This window comes from Varanus komodoensis, unplaced genomic scaffold, assembly GCF_004798865.1.
Source record: "Varanus komodoensis strain SLA01 unplaced genomic scaffold, ASM479886v1 scaffold36, whole genome shotgun sequence".
NCBI lineage: Eukaryota > Metazoa > Chordata > Lepidosauria > Squamata > Varanidae > Varanus > Varanus komodoensis.
This window is the reverse complement of record NW_025335873.1, coordinates 5,788,095-5,807,103: the sequence shown is the minus strand read 5'-3', so window position 1 is coordinate 5,807,103 and position 19,009 is coordinate 5,788,095. Positions and strand designations below refer to the sequence as shown.

The 19,009-nt window shown below is 47.4% G+C and overlaps 1 protein-coding gene across 2 annotated transcripts in view; it reads right to left on the bottom strand.

Moving 5' to 3' along the window:
* Positions 1–2,383: 2,383 nt before the first annotated feature.
* PAPPA (pappalysin 1) overlaps positions 2,384–19,009 on the bottom strand; it is a 140,218-nt gene continuing 123,592 nt past the window's right edge. For both annotated transcript variants that reach the window (XM_044440146.1, XM_044440147.1), the window contains 3 exons: positions 11,855–11,926; positions 5,480–5,578; positions 2,384–2,655 (listed from right to left, as the gene is read on the bottom strand). In XM_044440146.1, the coding sequence (XP_044296081.1) occupies positions 2,548–2,655; positions 5,480–5,578; positions 11,855–11,926 (279 nt within the window). In that variant the 3' untranslated portion in view covers positions 2,384–2,547. The remainder of the gene's footprint in view (positions 2,656–5,479; positions 5,579–11,854; positions 11,927–19,009) is intronic.

Here is a 19,009-nt window from a genome sequence, read left to right as displayed (position 1 = left end):
GCACTTCTGACCCTCCCTGACAGTAAGAATGGAAGAACACATCATGCCATCAAGCATGGCTCTAACCCAGAGGGGATGCAGCTAGTCCCTAAAAGGAAAGGAACCACAACAACTGGGGCTTTGTGCAGTTTTCCAGCTTCTTGTACCCGCTTTTCCCCACCATCTGCGGGAGAGGCCCTTCTCCAGGAACCCTCCGTGAAGGAAATTAGGAGGGTGGGTACTCAGAGGAGGGCTTTCTCTGCGGTGGCGCCCAATCTATGGAATGCGCTCCCCAGAGAGGTCCGCCTGGCACCGTCGTTATTTGTTTTTCGGTGCCAGGCGAAGACCTTTTTATTCAAACGTCATTTTAATTGCTAATATTATTTCCTTATTTTATTCTTTGGCCAGGGCGACTTATTTTATATTGTAAATTCGTTTTATATTTTTAATGTATTATATTTTAATGTTTTGTGAGCCACCCCGCGGCTTCGGCGAATGGGGCGGCATAGAAATTTTCTAAATAAATAAATAAATCTCTTCCCCTGTGGACGCTTGGGAACTTCAGCTTCACTGAGGGCACTTGCTGACGATCTGCTCCCAGTTCCACACAGAGTGCTAGGTTCCAGAATCCCTTGGGGTGAGAGGACACAATTTAAGGTTAGACTCGCGGATGTCCTCAAGCAGCCCCTGCATTTGGCTCTCTTAGGGGGATCTGGTGCTTTGATACCCAGGGCCATGGTCTGCTTGCTCTCATCATCCTGACATCAGCACACGGCAGTGAGTGGAATCAGTTCTGTTTCAGAACAACAAACAAACAAACAAGCAAACCCAGCAACGGGATGTGGAATGGCACACCTACTCCATTTGCGGGATTCCTAAATATGTCTCCTGCTTCCTTTCCTTTGCTCTTTCTTTTCATTTCGAAGCTGCCCTGGGGAACTGTGGCAGAGTCCTTGTAGGGAGAAGGAACCCGAGTTGAGCAGTGAGCAGAAGACCAGTTCTAGCAGCAAGAAATGCACCAGAGGCCCAGGGAAAGGGCAAAGGGGGAAGAAGGGACCCAGCATGATGAACAGGCCAGACAGAGAGATGTGGCAGCCCCCAATGCCTCTTCTCTTGCAAGAGTAGGATCCTGCCTGGAAAGTTAATACTGATAAAGGTTGATCCTTGCAGCTTCTGAGTCCATAGCAACTAGTCTTTGCAACTGGGGAAACCGCGTTTTCCTCCACCCTGCTCCCACAAGCTATAGCCTGGTTTCTGCTGCGGGAAAACATAGAAATATATTATAAAAATGTCAGGACGGGCGGAAAGAAATCCTAAACATGGTATAGAAAGGATGCACTGAAGGGAAGGAAGCAGACTTGGGTAGCTGCTGGGAAAACCCTGTCCCTGAGTAGGGCTGGTTTGTTTGTTTGTTTGTTGGTGTGTGTTTCGCTGGGTGCATTGGGGATTTGGGTTTTGGCAGGATTGGTGGACTCATCCTCTGCCCCCAGTCGCTGTGATGAGGAGGAAAATCCCGAGGTTTGGAAGGCAGGCTGTAGGTAAAGTAATCTAAGGCAGACTGTTTGGTTGCTTGGAGGTTGAATGGCACCCTGTTTCTGACACAGTAAGGGAATCAGTTAAATGGGGCATAGCAGCAGAAGTAGCAGCAGCAAGATGGAGGTTTGGTTGACCTTCGTCGTCGTCTTCCTCTTCTCCTCCTCCTCCTCCGTTCCTCGTGGTGGTGCAGTGTGCCTCCAGTCCTTTGTCCCAGCCTAGCAGCGTAACTCTCTCCAGCTCTCAGCTCACGGCCACAGGTGAGTCACACCTGGGCAATCCCTCCCTCACACATGAAGCCAACGGACAGATGCACTTCTCTTCCCCACCCCTAAATGGCTCCCTGGGAGCCCACCTGTGGTGAAGCTGCCTCTTAACCGAGTTCTGGCGCCATTCTGCGCCGAGGGAAGCCCGGCCTAGCTAGGAAGGCCAAACTCTTCCACAAGAGCATTTGGGGCTGTGGACCTCCAAGAGAGAAAAGACTCCGAGCTCCTTTCTCTTCCTGCAGCACACTTTTCTCTCTCCAACTCTCGTTCTCTCTTCCCTCCCTCTCTCCCTAGTTTCTCTCTATAAATATTAGGTATATATTTATATATATGGCTTGTTTCTTGCCTTAATCTGGATACAAAAAAGCAAAACGGAACCAAAAGACGTACAAATGCAAAACTGAATCGCACATGGTTTGAACACGGCGATGGTAGACCTGTGTGACACCTGCTTCTTCTCTCTCCTTGACTCTAAAAAAGTCTTCTTGGATTCAACCATTTGCTGTTTTGCTTGTTCTTGCTAGTAAGGTATGTTTAATATACTAACCTCCTCCTTCCTCCATCTCCCCCCCGCCCCCCCCCCCCCGTATTTCAGTTCGCTGTGGGCAAAGTAAAGGCAGACTGGTTGAATTCTAAAGGTCCCTGGTGCAGAAATGCCATTGAGTTGAGCAGCTGAGATTGCTGGAAACCAATACCAAGAAAAGGGGGATGGAATGACTGCTTGCCTGCCTTCGATGGCGCGGTGTCTTCTCTCCCTCGGTGCTCTGCGTTATCCAAGACTGAAGCCGTGAGGAGCGCGCTGCTTGTGCTCCTCGGCCTCCGGATCGAGGCAGGCGCATTCTCCCTGCAAGTCGCAGGACATTGGGAACGGAATGATCTGTGCAGAGAAAGCCCGAGAATGGCAACTGTCAGAGAGCCTCCCTCGGAGGTGCTTTATAAGACTGGTTTCTCTGTCAAGTACGGGCTCACGAGCCCTGCGACTGAGCCCTGTGAATGCTTCGGCTGGTTAAACATGAGCGGTGAAACGGGAGTAGGCTGGCAGCACAGGGAAATCAGTGTCGCTGCCATGCCCCATGCAGGCAGATTCCCGTTTAGCTCCGATTCTTACTGGTCAGAATTCACTTCGCCACATGTGAAAGCAAAGATAGAAACACCCTGCTCTGCTTTGGTGCTGCCTATTCCTTTTTGCAAAGATGTTTTCAGCCGAAGAGCAGGCCCCTGCTGGGGAGCATCAGTTCAGGTTTCAGCTACCTGCACCTTTAAAACAAGCAGATGCAGGGGCTGAGGCAACATCTTCCCCGTCTTGCTACGGTGAAAGAAAGTACATTGCAGAGGATTACGTCAGGAATTTGCAAAAGGGAGAGAGCCAGGACACGACGGTCGTGGAGGAGGCGGAGACTTCGGTGCCTGGAGTGAATTCCCCAAAGTCTTTCCCATCTGCGCAGACAGAATGAATAACCTAATTCCCCTCCCTTCCTGGACAATGCCACAACCTGTTGAAACGTTTGCATGAGCATAATGGATGTCCACTCCCTGCTGACACATTGGTTTGCTCCTTCTTGCCTGCTTTGTGGCAAGAATACTTTTTTTTTTTTTTCAGGCATCCGGGTCATGTATCCAGCCCTTCCCTGTTGTCACAGGAACTGGGGATCTGCGCCACAGAGACACACGCAACCATGTGCCCACATGAATGCTTGCATGGCTGTGGAGCCTCCTTCGCCATGCATGTACCTGCCTGCCTCTCTCTTCAGTACATGCCAGTCTCCTGACTCCCAAATTATGCAAAGCAAGGGCCATGTCATCTCTGATTTCTCAAGTAGACAGCCTCTTGTACCAGGGAGTGGTAGATTTTCAAAGCAGATAACTCTGGGGCCCATCCTACGGCATCAGACAGATCTTTCGTCACCACAGTCCTGCTTTCACAGCTGCAGAGAACCTTCTGAAAGATAACTGTGGGTGAAGTCTCTGGTGAGAAATGGAAGAGCCATGACTTCTTCGCCAGAGGATGCTCCATCGCTCCTCTACAGGGGGGACTTCTCTCTTTGTTCCCATGGAACAAGAAAGAGAAGCAAATGCGAACCACATTCTGATGAGGGTTTCTTCTTCAAATGCATGGATTCCCCACCCCAACAAAACACCCTCCTTGCCTTTTCCTCCTCAGGAAGCATCTCAGAAGCCTTTACAAGGGTGTCTGAGGGGTCTGAGAAGGAGTGACATTTATTTTTATTTATTCTTTATTAAAACATTTATTCTCCAACAGATTGTCTCTTTTGGCCCCACAGATTCCATTCCATCATCCCCGCGCTGGGGCCAACCTGATCTGGTGTAATTGCAGCCAGCACGTGTGCTTCCACGCTTAATATGGGCCACAACGTGTTTGTTTGTGTGTGGGGGGGGGGGGCGGTTAAGCTGGGGACTTTACTCCAAGCCGAGCCCCTGCTCCACCACGTGTGTGATTTGCATGAGCTGTGGAACGAGGGTGCAGAGCTGGCCTGCATCTGCTTAGCCAGTTTAAGGTGGCCAAGCCGCAGGAAGCACGCAGAGAGAGGGCTTCCACACTTGGTTTGTTAAATGCCGAGCAAAAAACAAGGCCAAGAACAGCAATGGCAACTCGGATCTAATGACTCGGCCCCAGGTGGTGTGAACTGCACTAGAGACAAACATTTCTCGGTTGTGGAAGCTGAAGAATAAGCAAAACAGAACCCAATAACAAAACAAAACAAAAAGAGAAAACACAAAAGCAAAACCAAAATCCTCAAAAGTCCACCTTTGACCATCAGGTTGGAAATATGTCAAAAGCCCATTAAGCTCAAACAGAACATGTTTCCCACTATTGTGCAACCCGCGCCTTCACACGCAGGCCAGCGGCCAGAGAGTAGTGATGTTATAGCCCAAAACAACACCACAATGAGGAAGTATGCAGTACGAGCCTTAACGACAGCCAGAGAAAAAGCTAGTGGCTTGAGGTTTACCAACCTTAAGAAAATAAGAAAACACCTTTTGAAGCAGCAAGGTCAAGGAGATTTTACCAGCTGCAAGGGATATGTTTATGGATCCTCTTTCCTTGGCGATCCCCACTAACCGTCAGCGGAGAGACTTGCTGAGTAGCCATTGGGGTTGAAAGAATGCACAAACACAGCTTCATCCTCAAACGTGCCAACTACGAACAGTTATTACACCCAAAAGATTCTAAGGGGGGGGGGTGCAAGAAAAGCCTTCTCTCTAAACATGATTTCAGAATTTGGATGTGTAAGATCACCCATCAAGAAGGAGCTCAAAAAACACAAATCAGCAATTACGTTCAGTGCAGCTCCTTTGAGAATGGCTTTCTCCTTTTGCATTCTTTTTCGCTTTGGAGTCTACTTTTGGGTTTTATTTTCAGAAACCTACATCAACCAAAAGAATCATTTTCTACATCACTATATATTCATACAGAGAGAGTCTGGAATGTCCCACTGTTTCGGTAATCGCTGCTAAAGTAGAACATTACAAATGTGACAAGAGTAAGATTGGCAGTCCACGGAGATGCTCAGTGAAACTCCCAGAGAGAAGCATTTTCAGAATTCAGGGGAAGGTCCCAAAACAAGAGTGGGATTTCCATGTGGAACTTCTGCCAGGAAAAGGGAGGGGTGCGGAAGGACCATGAAAACAAGAACACCCAGCCATAGGGTGGCCATATAAAGAATAGGAAGCCACCTTACCTTTTTAGACTTCACGGTTGAGACACAACAGTCCCCTCCATCGTAGTTGCAAAAGGCTCGGTTGTTGCTGGAATCACAGTAGTTGTCTCCCATGAAAGGCTGGAAGTCAGAAGAAAGAGGGAAGAGAATGAGAAGTGGGTGAGAACATACAATCCTGTCCATAAATGCTCTATCCCGGGGGTCCTTCTCAAATACTCACAGTAGGTAGGCATGCGCAAGAGACAAGTCCTTCTTGGTGGTAGCCCCCAAATTCCTTTCTAATGGACTTCTGTCTGTCCCCTTCAGTGCAGGCATTGAAGACCTGCTGCCGTTAATGGAAACCTTTAGAGCTGTATGTCCGGACCCTTGTAAGATTTTCCATCAAATGATGCCTTCGCTGAATGAACCGAGTTTAACTTCCTTTCTGAGAGTGCTTCATTACCAGATAAATATAGCTGGATGATTAAAAGAGGTCTCCAGATCCTGGCTGAGAAGGAATCTGGAGGCCGCTCTGTGAATTCCATTTCTCCAACTCCTGCCATGCCTGATTTTATGTATTCATTGTGCCGTTTCTCTGCGTAGGCCAGCTCAAGGCAGTTTACAATGAAAACAATCTAGCAAAGCAAATCCTATGAAGACATGATCACACACATTAAAAACCACAGGGAAAGAAACCAAGGCCACCTTAAAAATACATTTTAGGGAGCCAAGGTTCAGTGTGGATGCCAGGAAGCACTTCCTGACAGTCAGGACCCCGAGGGTGTGGAATGAGCTTCCACGGGAGGTGGCTGAGGCCCCATCGGTGAGAGTGTTGCATGTCCAGCAACAAGGAAAGGCTGGACATACACATGGAAGGCATGTCATGAGCAGAGCTGGCTGGAGCCGGGGGTCAGACTAGATGGCCTAGGAGGTCCCTTCTGTTTCTATGTTTCATTTGCTGCAATAATGCTGTTTCAAAGCAAGAGCCAAAGGGGACAACTGGGATGTGGGGCAGGTGTATCCCCTGACGGGGCACAAGGGAACATCTCTCTCCCTTCTCTTCAAGTAACTTCCAGAGGATGAGAAGAGAATGAGGCATGTTCTGCAGTTGTTTCCTCTGGAAGGCACGGGTTCCTTGGAGACCTAGACCCCACCTCTTAAGGGCTTTAAAAGCACACACAAGAGCCTTGAACTGTTTGCACTGTCCTTAGAATGTGTCTGGAGAGAACTGCCAACAACACAGCCCAGAAATACATACCGGGCCAAGCTGTGAGTCTGAAATATGCATCCAGCAACATTCCAAAACGCACGTGCCACAGGCCTCTCTTCATTGCCTCGCATGATACATAGCTGTGGAGCTACAGTCACGGTTGCAGAAGTACAGCCTGCTGGGTCAGACCAGAGGACTACCTTGTCTGGTATCCTCTTTCCCACAAGGCCCACCAGAAGCTTCTGAGATGTCCACAAGCAGAGAAAGAAGACAATGGATTCGGGCAATGGGTTGTGGGTTTCTAGTCCACAAAGCTCACTAGGGAAATTTGGTCACTGACGCTCCACCTTCTCTACCTCTCAGGATTATTGTGGAGTTTATCTAAGCTTCCTCGGAGGAAAAAGGACAATCAATAAATCAATTTACTTCCCTTTGCATTATGGTCCCTCCTCCCCACTCCATGAATTCTGGAGTGTTCTACTGACTGGACTGTGCCAGAAAGAACCTGCACCGTGATGGTGGCAATGGAAAATAATCCTGATTTGGGGGGTGTTGGAAAGATGTCTTGGAACGTGATCACCCAAAGGTGTGCAAGAACCTCCAGGATGGAGTTCTGCATTTGCAACATGTGCAGCTGCTTTTGATAATGGGTTGGCTGCCCAAATTCTGCCTGGTTTAGTTGAACAGAGCCATGCTACATCAGCTCAGAGGGAATTCCACTGGCTCCTAGAAGCCCCTAACCGAGGGGCTGGTCATCACAGGTTTAAGGAGCACATGCCCTGGATCCTGAAAATCTGAAAGAAGTCGCCTCTCCCGCATGCGTTCAGATCTTTCTGCACATGCCATCTGTAGGAGAAATATGTTGCGCATTTACAGAAGAGTTCCCTTGACCTCAGAATACTTTTCCAAGCAGGACGCACATGGCACCAACCTTGCTTTCTTTTGCTGGCTCTGACTCAAAATGTTCCTTTTTGCCGAGACATTTCAAATCTGATTCCTGAAGCTAAAAATTACTTTGTCCCTTTGTAGGCTGGCTGAAGGCATTTTATGTTTTGTGTAAGTTTATCCTTCTTATTATATTGCATTTGTCTTTTTTATACTCAGTGGCCTTATGAATGAAGGGCGAATAATTTGTACGTTATTCAGATAGGCGAAAATAAATGAATCGCTGCCCATTTTGCACTTCGATGAATGAGGGATGTCCCAAGAAATGGGCTTGCATTCCATCTGGAACGCAGCTCAAATGCCTTGTTATATTAACCTCCAACTATGCCATTCGTCCTTTTTATTCTAAAGTGCTTGCGTGTGTCTTTAGGGGGGCAGGGTTACTGAGGGCTCTGACGTGACGATAAAAGATCCCTCGAGATGATCAAAACCCCCACCCATTCGGTTCCTTAAAAAGCTTTTGGACAATATAAATGGAAGTTGCTGGAGTTCCAACCCGTACTGAAGCAGGGAGTGAAGGGTGACGCCTCTCTCTGGTGCTGCCACCCCTTGCTTCGGTCTTACTCCGGAGAAGGTCACTGCTGCCTCTTTTAGAATAAGGTACTTTAGATAAAGGTGGGATGCAACTATAATGAAACAAACAAGCCAGTGGTATATTTCAAGACGTGTACAATTTGGCTCTTACTGGGAAATATCGGGTGGTTCAGTTTATCCAGAGGTTGCTCTGTTTTTATGGAAATTAAGCTCCTGTACCTCAGGAAGCAACAATGACACCATTGAGATGGAATCTCAGCTAAAACAAAAAAGACCCATGCCTATTTATTTGGAATCTCCACTATCACCATGTTGCATTTATAACCCACTCCCCCCACCCCCTTTTGCAGGGAATCCAAGCTAGTTCCATGTTATCCTCACCACAAACACCCTGCGAGGTTGGCTAAGCTGAGAGTGAGTAATTTATCCCAAGCTCCAAGGATGAGTGGGGACCCAAACCCAGATCTCCCAGGTGTCCTGTCCAACATTCTCACCACCACACAATTGACAGCTGAAGGTTGAGAGAAACCCACTCGCCATTTCTCATGTGGCTTCCAGCACTGTCATCGAAAGAGTGCTGAACATGACGATGCAGCTAGAAGTCCCCTGCTACATAACCACGGCCAAAAAGCTCCCTGGCTACATTTGCCAATCTTGGAGGAAGCCCACTGGATTCAGTGAGACTTCAGCTTCCAAGGAGTTGCACGTCGGATTGGAAGCCTGCTCCATCAGACGTCCTCCTCTTCTGAATGCATCCATATGGGCCGTGCGTGCCCATGCCTGGTCATTTCACAGTTCACAGGGCTTTCTTGCATCCCTCCTTCTGTTCTCCTCTTTCTAAACAGAGACGCACCCTGCCCTTTCATGGAAGAAACTGCTTCTGGAAAAAGGAGTGGGCAGCTCAAAGCAGCCATGGTTTTGTTTGCAGCTCATCTCCAAATTAACAGCACGGCTTGTGTGTGTTTCAAAAAATAGATAAAATAAAGCTTTGGGAGACAGGAAGAACAATCAGGAGGTCTGGCTCCTTCTCCCTTAGGATTAGCCAAGGTCAAGCTCATAAATATTTCAAGGACACATTTGTGAAATGCTTGGGATCTCCTAAGTTTCTCTGCTGCTGTGCACTCCCTTGCAGGGTTGGAAAGTTTTCACTGCCCATGTGCCATATCCAGGAAGCAGATGTCTTGTATGTGCAAAGGAAGCTTACATCCATGCAAGGGCACCTGATTTTCCATGTCTGAGTTTTGCAGGGCACTTCTCTATACGTTGAATGCCATGGGCAAATCGTTCAGCTCCTGGCACTCCTTAATTAATTCATTGATCAGACTTGCAGCCCTTTCTGCCATGGAGGAAGGAAAGAGATGCTTCTTGATTCAATCTTGCAGCTATACTAGGGAGTGCGGGGGGGGGGGGGGCTACCTCAAATCAAAACAGCACCTGTGTGTGTGCAGAGATATGCACAGTTCCAGCACAAGGGACCGATTTGCAAGGAGATGAGTTAAGTGCGAAGGGTAAACACAGGCCTATTAATGGAGCAGTGAGACAACTTTTAATCATCCATCTCAAGATCCCCCCTCCCCGACTTTAAAAGCTTCCACTTCCTGTGTGCTGGAAAACTTTGATTTAAAGGAGGGGCTTAAACACCTGAGTAATTTTAACTCATGTGAGGCATGAGGTAAGCGCAAACTGAAGTGAGAAGAGATAATACTGCTAACAACCGCTACGGAGAAATTGAGTACGTGTTCAAGAATTTAAGGTTTTCAACATGAAACAGCCTTTGGGTACAACATGAAATGCCTTCTGCTTATATCTCCCAGGCCTTGTGTGGGAAGAGCTCACAGGGTTGGGTCTATACTTCATAGAGTTCAGAAGGAAGACCTTTGGCAATGCGAAACATAAACGTAAGCACAAACATGAGTGCAAGCACATCAATAAAATCCCAAAACAACAATGGGGCAAAGTTTGAGGAACATTTTGGAGAACCTCAATCTGCTCGACACTTGCATGTTTACCATCCCCGATTTATTCCAATCCAAGGCTGCCATCAGTCATAAGGGCTACCCATTGGTTTTCTTTTTAAGAACAGCACTGGATTATTCCCAGGGTGCTTCATTCTGGGCCCAGATCCAAATTACTGTGTTGGTCCAAGCCCCTGGGACTCAGAGGGAGTTATGATACATGCCCCAGAAAGCAGAGCATGCTGATACAGACAGACGATCAAATTCTGCGGTCGTGCTAGCCAGAAAAAACCCGCTGAATCGGGGATCCCCTCATGGCAACTGCAAAAAGCCAGATTGGTATCAAATCCATTATATGAAGGGAGAGCTAAATCTGTGTCAATCTGTCAACTTCCATCCCCATGGAAGACAGAAAGATTGGATCCTACTTATCTGAGAGACCATTGATTGATTGATTGATTTTTATCCTGTCTTTTTCCTACAAAGGGCTCAAGGCAGCTTACAGCATTCTCCTCCTCCATCTTATCCCCACAAAAACAGCCCTGTGAGGTAGGTTGGGCTGAGAGTCTGTGACTGGCCCAGAGTCACCCAGTTGGCTCCATGGCTGAGCGGGGACTTGAACCCAGACTGTTTGAGTCCCAGTCCCATGCTCTTAACCACTACACCACACTGGCTTTTACTTGCTGGTCCCATGTTTGCCTTTCAAAAGCACTGACTGCAAGTAATCTGGGCAGAAAAAGGACCATCTGAGGCATGGAAGTTGAGCTAGGAGGGAGGGTGTAAGATACCAGCACTTCCAGCACTGAGAAGTGCTGGGGGGGCAGGGGAGAAGAATCCAGTGACCAACGTGGTTCTTCATAGTCACAGAAGGATGTCCCTGGTCTACCATGAAAGTGATGGCTGATGCAAACCATTCAAGAGGAGTGCGGACTCCTCATGGCAAAAGGTCATGTGGACACTGGACCTGCAAATCTCTGTAGAGCTTTGCATACTGATAAATGCTCAGTCACCCCCCAAGCCCAAGGAGTTCTGGGAATGTAGGAGAACCCCTTCCCCCCGGACTCCATAGTGCCTGGGAATGGGAGGTTTCTCCAGAGCTTCATATGATCTACTGACACCCCACCCCACAGAAGGGACACCTGGACAGGTCATGGGGCTTACAGGGATGGGTGGACCCTTCAAGCCTTGTTACACACTCAGTGGTGCCATTGGGAGCATCAAGGAATAGGTGGGCTGGAAGGGGCCAAGAACGCCACCGAGTCCAACCCCCTGCTGGTGCAAGATGTTAGTTACACCATCTCACTCAGGTAACTGCCTAATTGTCTCCCAAATGTCTCCAGTGTGGAAGAGCACACGACCTCTCTTGGAGGCTGGTGATGGACTCCACATTCTGAATCAGGCTGGGGAAAGAAAAATCTTTTTGGGCTAGTGGTGGCATCAAATAGACAGATTTGCAGGGCTCAGTTCAGGCGTGAGTCAAGCAGAATTCTCCCAGAATGCTCTAGGCCAGGATGCATCTCCAGCCATTAACGAACTGCCTGCCTACGCAATGCAACTGTGCAACCTTCGCACTGGAAATCAAAAGCACTGCATTGAGCAAGCACTGATGTTGATTCCTCTCCCTGGGTTCACTGCTACGACGGTGAACAAGGCCTCATACTTGCAGTGACTTGTTCTGAAGGAAGAAATGCAGCAACGGGCAGACTGTTTCCCCTCTGTGCAGGGGAGCTCCGTCGGCTCATGTAGGGCGACAGCTCGGTCAGGAATGCTCACCTCGCAACCCTTGATGCAGTGGATCAGGGCAGGATGCGGGTACCACTTGAGTTCGGCTGTACAGACGACATTCTACAAGAAGGGAATGAAGAATACAGGCACTGAGGAGGGGGATCGGTGCAGAGAAAGCTTGCCCATTCTGCTGACTACTGGTTTGGTTCCCCCCACCTGCCCCCACCTCTTCTTTTCCTGGCCGCTCCTCATCTTGCACCCTAGAAATTTAGTTTCTCTCCTAAAACACCAGAGGTTCACCGGATCTGGCGCCTCTCCAAGTATTTACAAGAAATGCTGGTCCCGACACTTGCAAAAACAGAACGCATGAGATTAAAATAATATTTAAGGTTCCCTCGAAGCGCCGTGTTTAATATTTCACTCGTGACAGGGAGAAACAGCCTGAATTGTGGAAAATTGGAGTGGGGGTGGGAAAGGGGAGAGAAATTTGGTCATGGCCTCAAGAGGGTGTCTGTATCACTGCAAAAAGACCTAGAATGCCCATGGAGGGGATGACTGGATGTCCTGCCCTGGTGGGAAGATTTGGGGCAAGAAGAGAACAGGACAAACCTTCAGCAGGGGTAGGTAGCCCAGTATCTTCCAGATGTTCTCATTGACAACTCCCATGATCCCTGACCATTTGCAGGACTTCTGGAAGCTGCATATGCAGGGTAGTAGGATTAGCCTTGTAGGGCGGAAGAGCAAATGAGGCCATCGGGATCTGTTTGACACATCTGTATGAATATTTGGGGGGGTCTGCCCACATAGAATGAAAATTTTATGTCAGAAAAGCTGGTGTAAATTTCTGGTTTTTCTTTGAAAATCAGAAAAGCTTTTCTTTTGGGGAGACCTCCATGAGATCATGTAGGTTTTCCAAATGGCTTCTGCAGATTTTTCAAGTAGGCACAGGTGAAAGCTGGTAAGGTGTGATGGGGACCACCAGGTAAAATAATGCTGCTGAAGAGGTTTGCGGAGATGTGAGTGACGCTGCATCACTAGGGGTGTCCATTGTAGTTGGCCAATATATTTGGCCAATGAGAAATCAGGTTATGGTGCAAGCACATGCATGTTTAATCCAAGAAGAGAGCTACAGTTCCCAGCGTTTCCCAGCCTGCATAGCTAAGGGCATCACCTTATGCACATTTAATCAATAAAGATACATTTTGATGGATGAAAAGAGGAGCTGCCTCCTTCTCCAAGGGCAGAAGTGGTGATAAATCAATTGTGTTCAGAGTTTATATAAGTACAATAAATGTTAACTGCAGCTGAAAGGGAAATTCACAACAGAGACGGCTGTTGTCTCTTCCTTCCCTGCTGTAGGCTCCAAAACACCAGCTGTATTGGCACTTCCCAACTCACAAGGCATTGCAACTCCAAAAGCCCCCCAGCAAGCTGAATGAAGAGCTTCTGCTCATGTGCAGAAGACTGTTGAGCCCAACCTAGGCAGTCTCCCCAATTCTGACCTTTCTTTCATTTATTTATTTATTAAAACAATTTTATGCCGCCCCATTCACCGAAGCCTCGGGGCGGCTTTCATGCTGTGGGCTGCATCGTCAAGAAGAAAGGCAGCTGGTGAGACCCACCCAAGCCCTCTGATTGGGTCACTTGTCTCTCCCAAGGCTTCATCCCTGGGGTCAGGGACTGGGCAAGGCAACGGCTCCCCCTCCTCCCCTCCTGTCTCTTCCAAAATGCACCTGCTCTCACAGTCAACCTTGGAGACTTCTGACTGTGATCTTGGTGGGACATCAAAGGCTTCTGCCTATCCTGGACCCTTCTGCCCTCCCATTGCATCTTCCTCACGGTCCTCCTCTTCAGAATCCAGGTGCCCAGAACCAGACACAAGATTCTAGGTGAGGCCTGACTAAAGGGGAACTGGCACCTCTCTCCTTTTGGAAGTGATACTTCTCGTTCTGCATCCTAAAAGAGCATTCACTCTTTTTTGAAGCTGGATCGCATCGCTGGCTCATATTTAGCTTGTTCTCTACAACAACTCCAAGGTCTTTTTCTTCGTCAGTGCTGTTGAGCCAAGTATTCCACATCTTGTATCAGTGCATCCCCCCTCCCCTGGCAGAGAACTTGGCATTAGTCCCTGTTGAATCTCATTCTTCTGGTTTCACAGCCCAGCGGTCTAGCTTGTCTAGGTCACCCTGGATCAAACCTCATGCAATTAATTGATTAGCCGACCAAGTTTCAGTCCCCTCGAGTGAACGGAGCTTCTCTGTGGGTGAGTCGGCATCAGCAATACTGGCTTATATCTGAGTAAGCAAGCATGGGATTGGAGTTTAAGAACACAATCCTATGCATGTTCAGAAATGCACTAAGAGGCCATTTGTGGACAGCTGTAGAAACTGCATCCAAATTGTCCTTCCAACTTTGCAAAGCAATCCAGGAACAGGACAGAGCGAACTTGTGCTTCAAAGGCTTCAGAAGTTCTAGAAAGCATAACAGGCGGATTTGTCCATCGCGACAGAAGGGCAGGATATAAACGGAACAAAGAAATGAATAGTGGCCTGGAGCTCATGAGTCATCTTTTTGTTTATCTTGTGGGAACATTTCATAAGTGAACCTTCAGCAGTTTCATCATGGGGACACCATGGACATTTTAAAAATGTACTCAACACTGTCTCCCAGTTGAAAGATTTTCATTGCAATAAAATATGCCCTCCCAATTCTTCTCTCTGTTTCCAGTTGTTATGGAAAAGACGGAGAAGAGCACCAACCAAGATAAAGTGGAAGAAGAAAAACAGTTCATATCCTCCAGCTAGAACTATTTAGGCTGCTGCTGAGAGACCTGAAGGGGGCAAATCCACAGGACAGAGGTGGGAGTTCTGGGAAGTCCATTCAAAAATCTCCCAAGCAGGCATGGAAGAGGAAACATTGGACTGTTCAGCAAACACCATTTTAATTGTTAAAATATATGATCTGGCCAGGGCAACTTTCTTCTTCCTTCTCTTTTCTCCTCCTATATTATTTATTTACTTATTTTATACTGTTAATTTTAATTTTATATTATTATGTTCGTAACTCAGTGTATTTTTTGTATTTTTGTATTTAATGGTAATTTATTATGTTCTATTGTATTTCAATGTATTTTATTGTGTTGTAAGCTGCCCCGAGGCTTTGGCAAGGGGCGGCATAGAAATGTTATAATAATAAAAAATAATAATAATAATATGAAACAAGCAGATGCAGGACTCCAGTGTACCAGACAATCGATCCATCTTGCCCAGAGTTGCCTTGACCGGGAGAAGGATCACAGCAGACACCTTTGGGTGTTGGCGGTTGTTACCTTCAGTCACCTAAAACTGTCTCCGAACCCTACTTTTCATTGCACCCTAGATTTGCTTCCACAAGGGGGCAGGGAATTATTGGAGCAAGCCATGTATTGATAAGGCAATTACGGCATTTATTCCGCATTGGCTCAGCCTCAACTGCTTTTAATGAAAAATGTGCAGGACTGAACACACACACTCATTTACCCTTTCCCTCTGCTAATTCGTGGGCTAATTTAATCCGTCTGCAAGGGAACCTCAATGTGTTTTTACATTTTCGGTCATTTGAGGCATACCTGGCATGTGCTAGAAAAAGGACTTTTATATTATCTGCACGGTGCTGTTTATCTTTCCGATGCACTAGGATTTTCCACTATTACTCAGGACTTGGATCACTCCACCTGTCTTGTAACAGGACTGGTCTGTGTGAAATGGAAGGGGAAGGAGTCTCGGTAAAACTGGGCTAGCTCAGGAAGGAGGCCAATACTGTTTGTCCAGTGGATGAGGGAGACCGCAATAAGCAAGGGCCCCTGTGGCGGGGTCAGGTAAGTTCCTAGCAAGTTCTCGACAGCTCTCTGGAACCTGGAAGGGCACGAGAAGCAAAAAACAACATGGATTTCATCTGGTTTTGTCTCTTATTTCCTGCCTTGCAAGAGAGGTGAAAAATATGGAAGAACTCAAATTGCTTAAGTATTTGCAAAGAAAGAAGATGGGGTAATAAAGGTGATCGGAAGCATGACAAGGAACTGGTGTGGTATCTAATGACTATCTTCAGTTTTGTTCCTTTCATGGAACTGTGGTCCCATTTTTGTACACCAAGGTTCAAAACAAGGTGGAAATGTGGAAAGTGAGGGTGGATAAGAGATGAGAAAGACAGCAGGGCCTCTTACATGTGGTCAAAAACATCCCAAATAGAACGGCAGCTGCATTTCCAGGCAACATCTCCACCAACTGCGGAAAGGAGAAGGCACCTGTTTTGCTAAGGATTTCATCTAAGAATCACAGGGTAGAAAGAAGATTTCTGACATGGTATCTTGCTCAATGAAGGCAACTCAGAGTTAGAGTATTTCCAGTAGAACGACTTGTAGACCTTCAGTGAAGGAAAACCACTTCTGCAATAAGGAGGATTTTACAAAAGCCAGCTGCAAAAACCATATACAAAATAAAAGACCAATATATGGCTCCCGACATGTATCAAGATCAGTTTGTTTGAAGAGGGAAATTCTTCCGTGCTTGTAAAAGTTCCTAAGGAAGAACTCAGCACTGTCTCATGCCTGGCGAGGTAGTCTTGACACATTAGTAATTCTTTAGGATTTTTGAGAACCCACCAACCCTTTAGGTCAGGGTTAGGATTTTCCAACTGTTCTTACCATGGAAGAATTTCTCCTGGTGCTCAAGTGAAACCTACCCTTTTGTGACCCATGCATATCACACCTAGACCTGCATGTGTGGCAGAAAAGACTTTTGTGTGACTACCCTTCAGATATTTGAAGAATATCAGGTCCAGGGCCTGAGAGGTTTGGAGAGGGGGGCAGTCTCTTGGACACTGCAGGCTGTTCACCAGGAGTTGTTGTCATCAGACAAGAACAAGAGATGGAACAGGGTGTGTGAGGGAAAGGGCTTTTGAAGCTCCTTGAACAGCTCCTAGTGATGTTTCTCAGGCCAAGGGTGAGAATCAGCCTCTTTTGGAAAAGGAGGGAGGGCTTTCAGGAGGGGAGGGGAACAGGAATGAGATCCAGTCCTTGACCCAGTGAGAGAGGTGTCAGGAGAAACCAGCTTTCCCATTTGAGGGGCTTTCCCATTCACACCATCTTGCTTTCCAGCAGTGAGAGCCCCTTTGAGGGGGGTGCCAGAAACCTTACAGAAAGGAAGGGACTGCAAGGAAGTTTCCAGTCTGGATTCAGCTCTTTGCATGAGCAGAGGTGTCTCTTTTCAGCTTTGGTAGAAGGCTGTTTAGAGCGCCAACCCCATAAAAGGCAACTGCATTTTCAATGGACTGTTATGAATTTTGGAACCAGAGAAAAGGGAAGGGACCAGCTCATGACAGTCAAGCAGATGCATCCCCAGGGCAGGAGGACTGTGCTTCCTCACAAAGGACAGACCTAGCAAGCACAGGAATCTTGAACCTGACCATTGAGCCTCCTAGCAGCATGATGCGCTCCAGGGCTGGGCAAACCTGTAGCCCCGAACTTAATTTCCAAAGGCCTTTGCACAGCATCTGTTCCAAGTGCATCTCTCAGCAAGTTTCATGGGGTGAGGTTTGTCCAGATTGTGTACAGCCAGTCCTATCATCAGGCAGCAGTGGGTGCTGCCCCAGCGAGTTGGACTGGGGTGTTGTGAAAGAGCAGCACAACACTTGTTGCGAAGGAGAGATGGTGCTCTGGGATCCTTTGCTTCAGCTGTCCAAACAACTTGACCAGCTTTGGGATCGTAAGAAACTATTTTCTACACCTCAGATCAAATCTCAGCCTGCTGGATGCAAAATGCATTCTTCTGAGCATCACTTGATGCTCTGAAGCTTAAGTCTTGGGTCAACCCTGAAAACAGCAGTTCCCCATACTAACACGACCAGCAGCAGCAGCAAAAGCTAAAGTCTCCAGGTTGCAAACTCTGTGGAAGCAAATTTGGTCCCCTTCAAACCCACGAGAAGCTGTTTTCAATTTGAGGAAAAGCGAGGGTTTGCCGGGTGGTAAAAGGCATCATAAAACTCTAACGGCCGTATCGTATATCACACGTGTGACATGGAGCAAGCGGGGAATCCTGGCTGTGGAAGTGCAAATGGCTCCCATCCATTTCTGGCCTGTGATGTTGTCTCCGTGGGCCCTGCATTTTCTCAGCTCCCTGACACACACAGCTGCCTTCACATTTACACCTGCCATGGAGTCCTGAACATCTCTTCCACGCCGCTCTGTTTCTCATCGCTGTGCCATGCAGCTGTGGGGTTCTCTCCCTGAGAGGAAGCCCTAAGGAGCAAGGAAGTACTACCTTATCTCTCCGTATGGAAGTACTACTATGAAATTAGAGTGGTGATGAAATATATTTCCCCAGAGAGGCTTGGGAGATGGGATGGGGTTGAGCCAGAGAAGGTGTGAAAGTCAACCCTTCCTTTGGAAGTGGATTCCTCTGCATAATAGGATTTTCTCCTCTACCTAGATTTGCAAGCAACCTCATGGCACACGTCCTGCTGTGCATGATAAGAGAAAAAAGGGGAAAGAGAATCAGTGAAAGAGAATCCAGGTCTCTCTGTTTCAGGAGGAGCTGTGTTGGGTGGACCAAAGGCCTAGCTAGCCTAGCATTGAGTTCCTTACATATGCTTCAATCAGAAGCCTCTAAGAAGGTGAGAAAGAAAGAAAGAAAGAAAGAAAGAAAGAAAGAAAGAAAGAAAGACAGCTCCTGATTGGCCACAGAATAATGTAAATTCAAAGACCCATTGTCTCTGAACTTGCATTTTGCAACTTTGTCTCAAAACTTCCATTGAAGGATCTTCACTGCCCTTGACAGACCTCTGGCCTTGCCTTGCCTCACCCTCCATCAATTTCTTGCCTCTGCTTTGAAAGCCTGGATCCGAGACTCACCTCTGCATCCTAGCACAGCCTAGTCCATACATTGTCTAGGGTTTCATGAAAAGTAGGGATGAGTGAATCTGTCAGACTCTCTGCACCCAGGTTCACTCTCTTTCTCTTTCTCTCTCCCCAGTTCTGCATTCATTCCTTCTTATTTCTGCATCAGAGTTTGCACAAAAAAACCTGCACTGATTCTGTGCAGATTTTGTTTGGATTGGAAATAGGCAATTATTGTGTCCTCCTTAAGGTTCAAGTGTGGAAGGCCTCAGCCCGCTCCATTTTCCTTTTGTGAACTGCATTACACGCTTTCACAGTTATGAATTTCAATG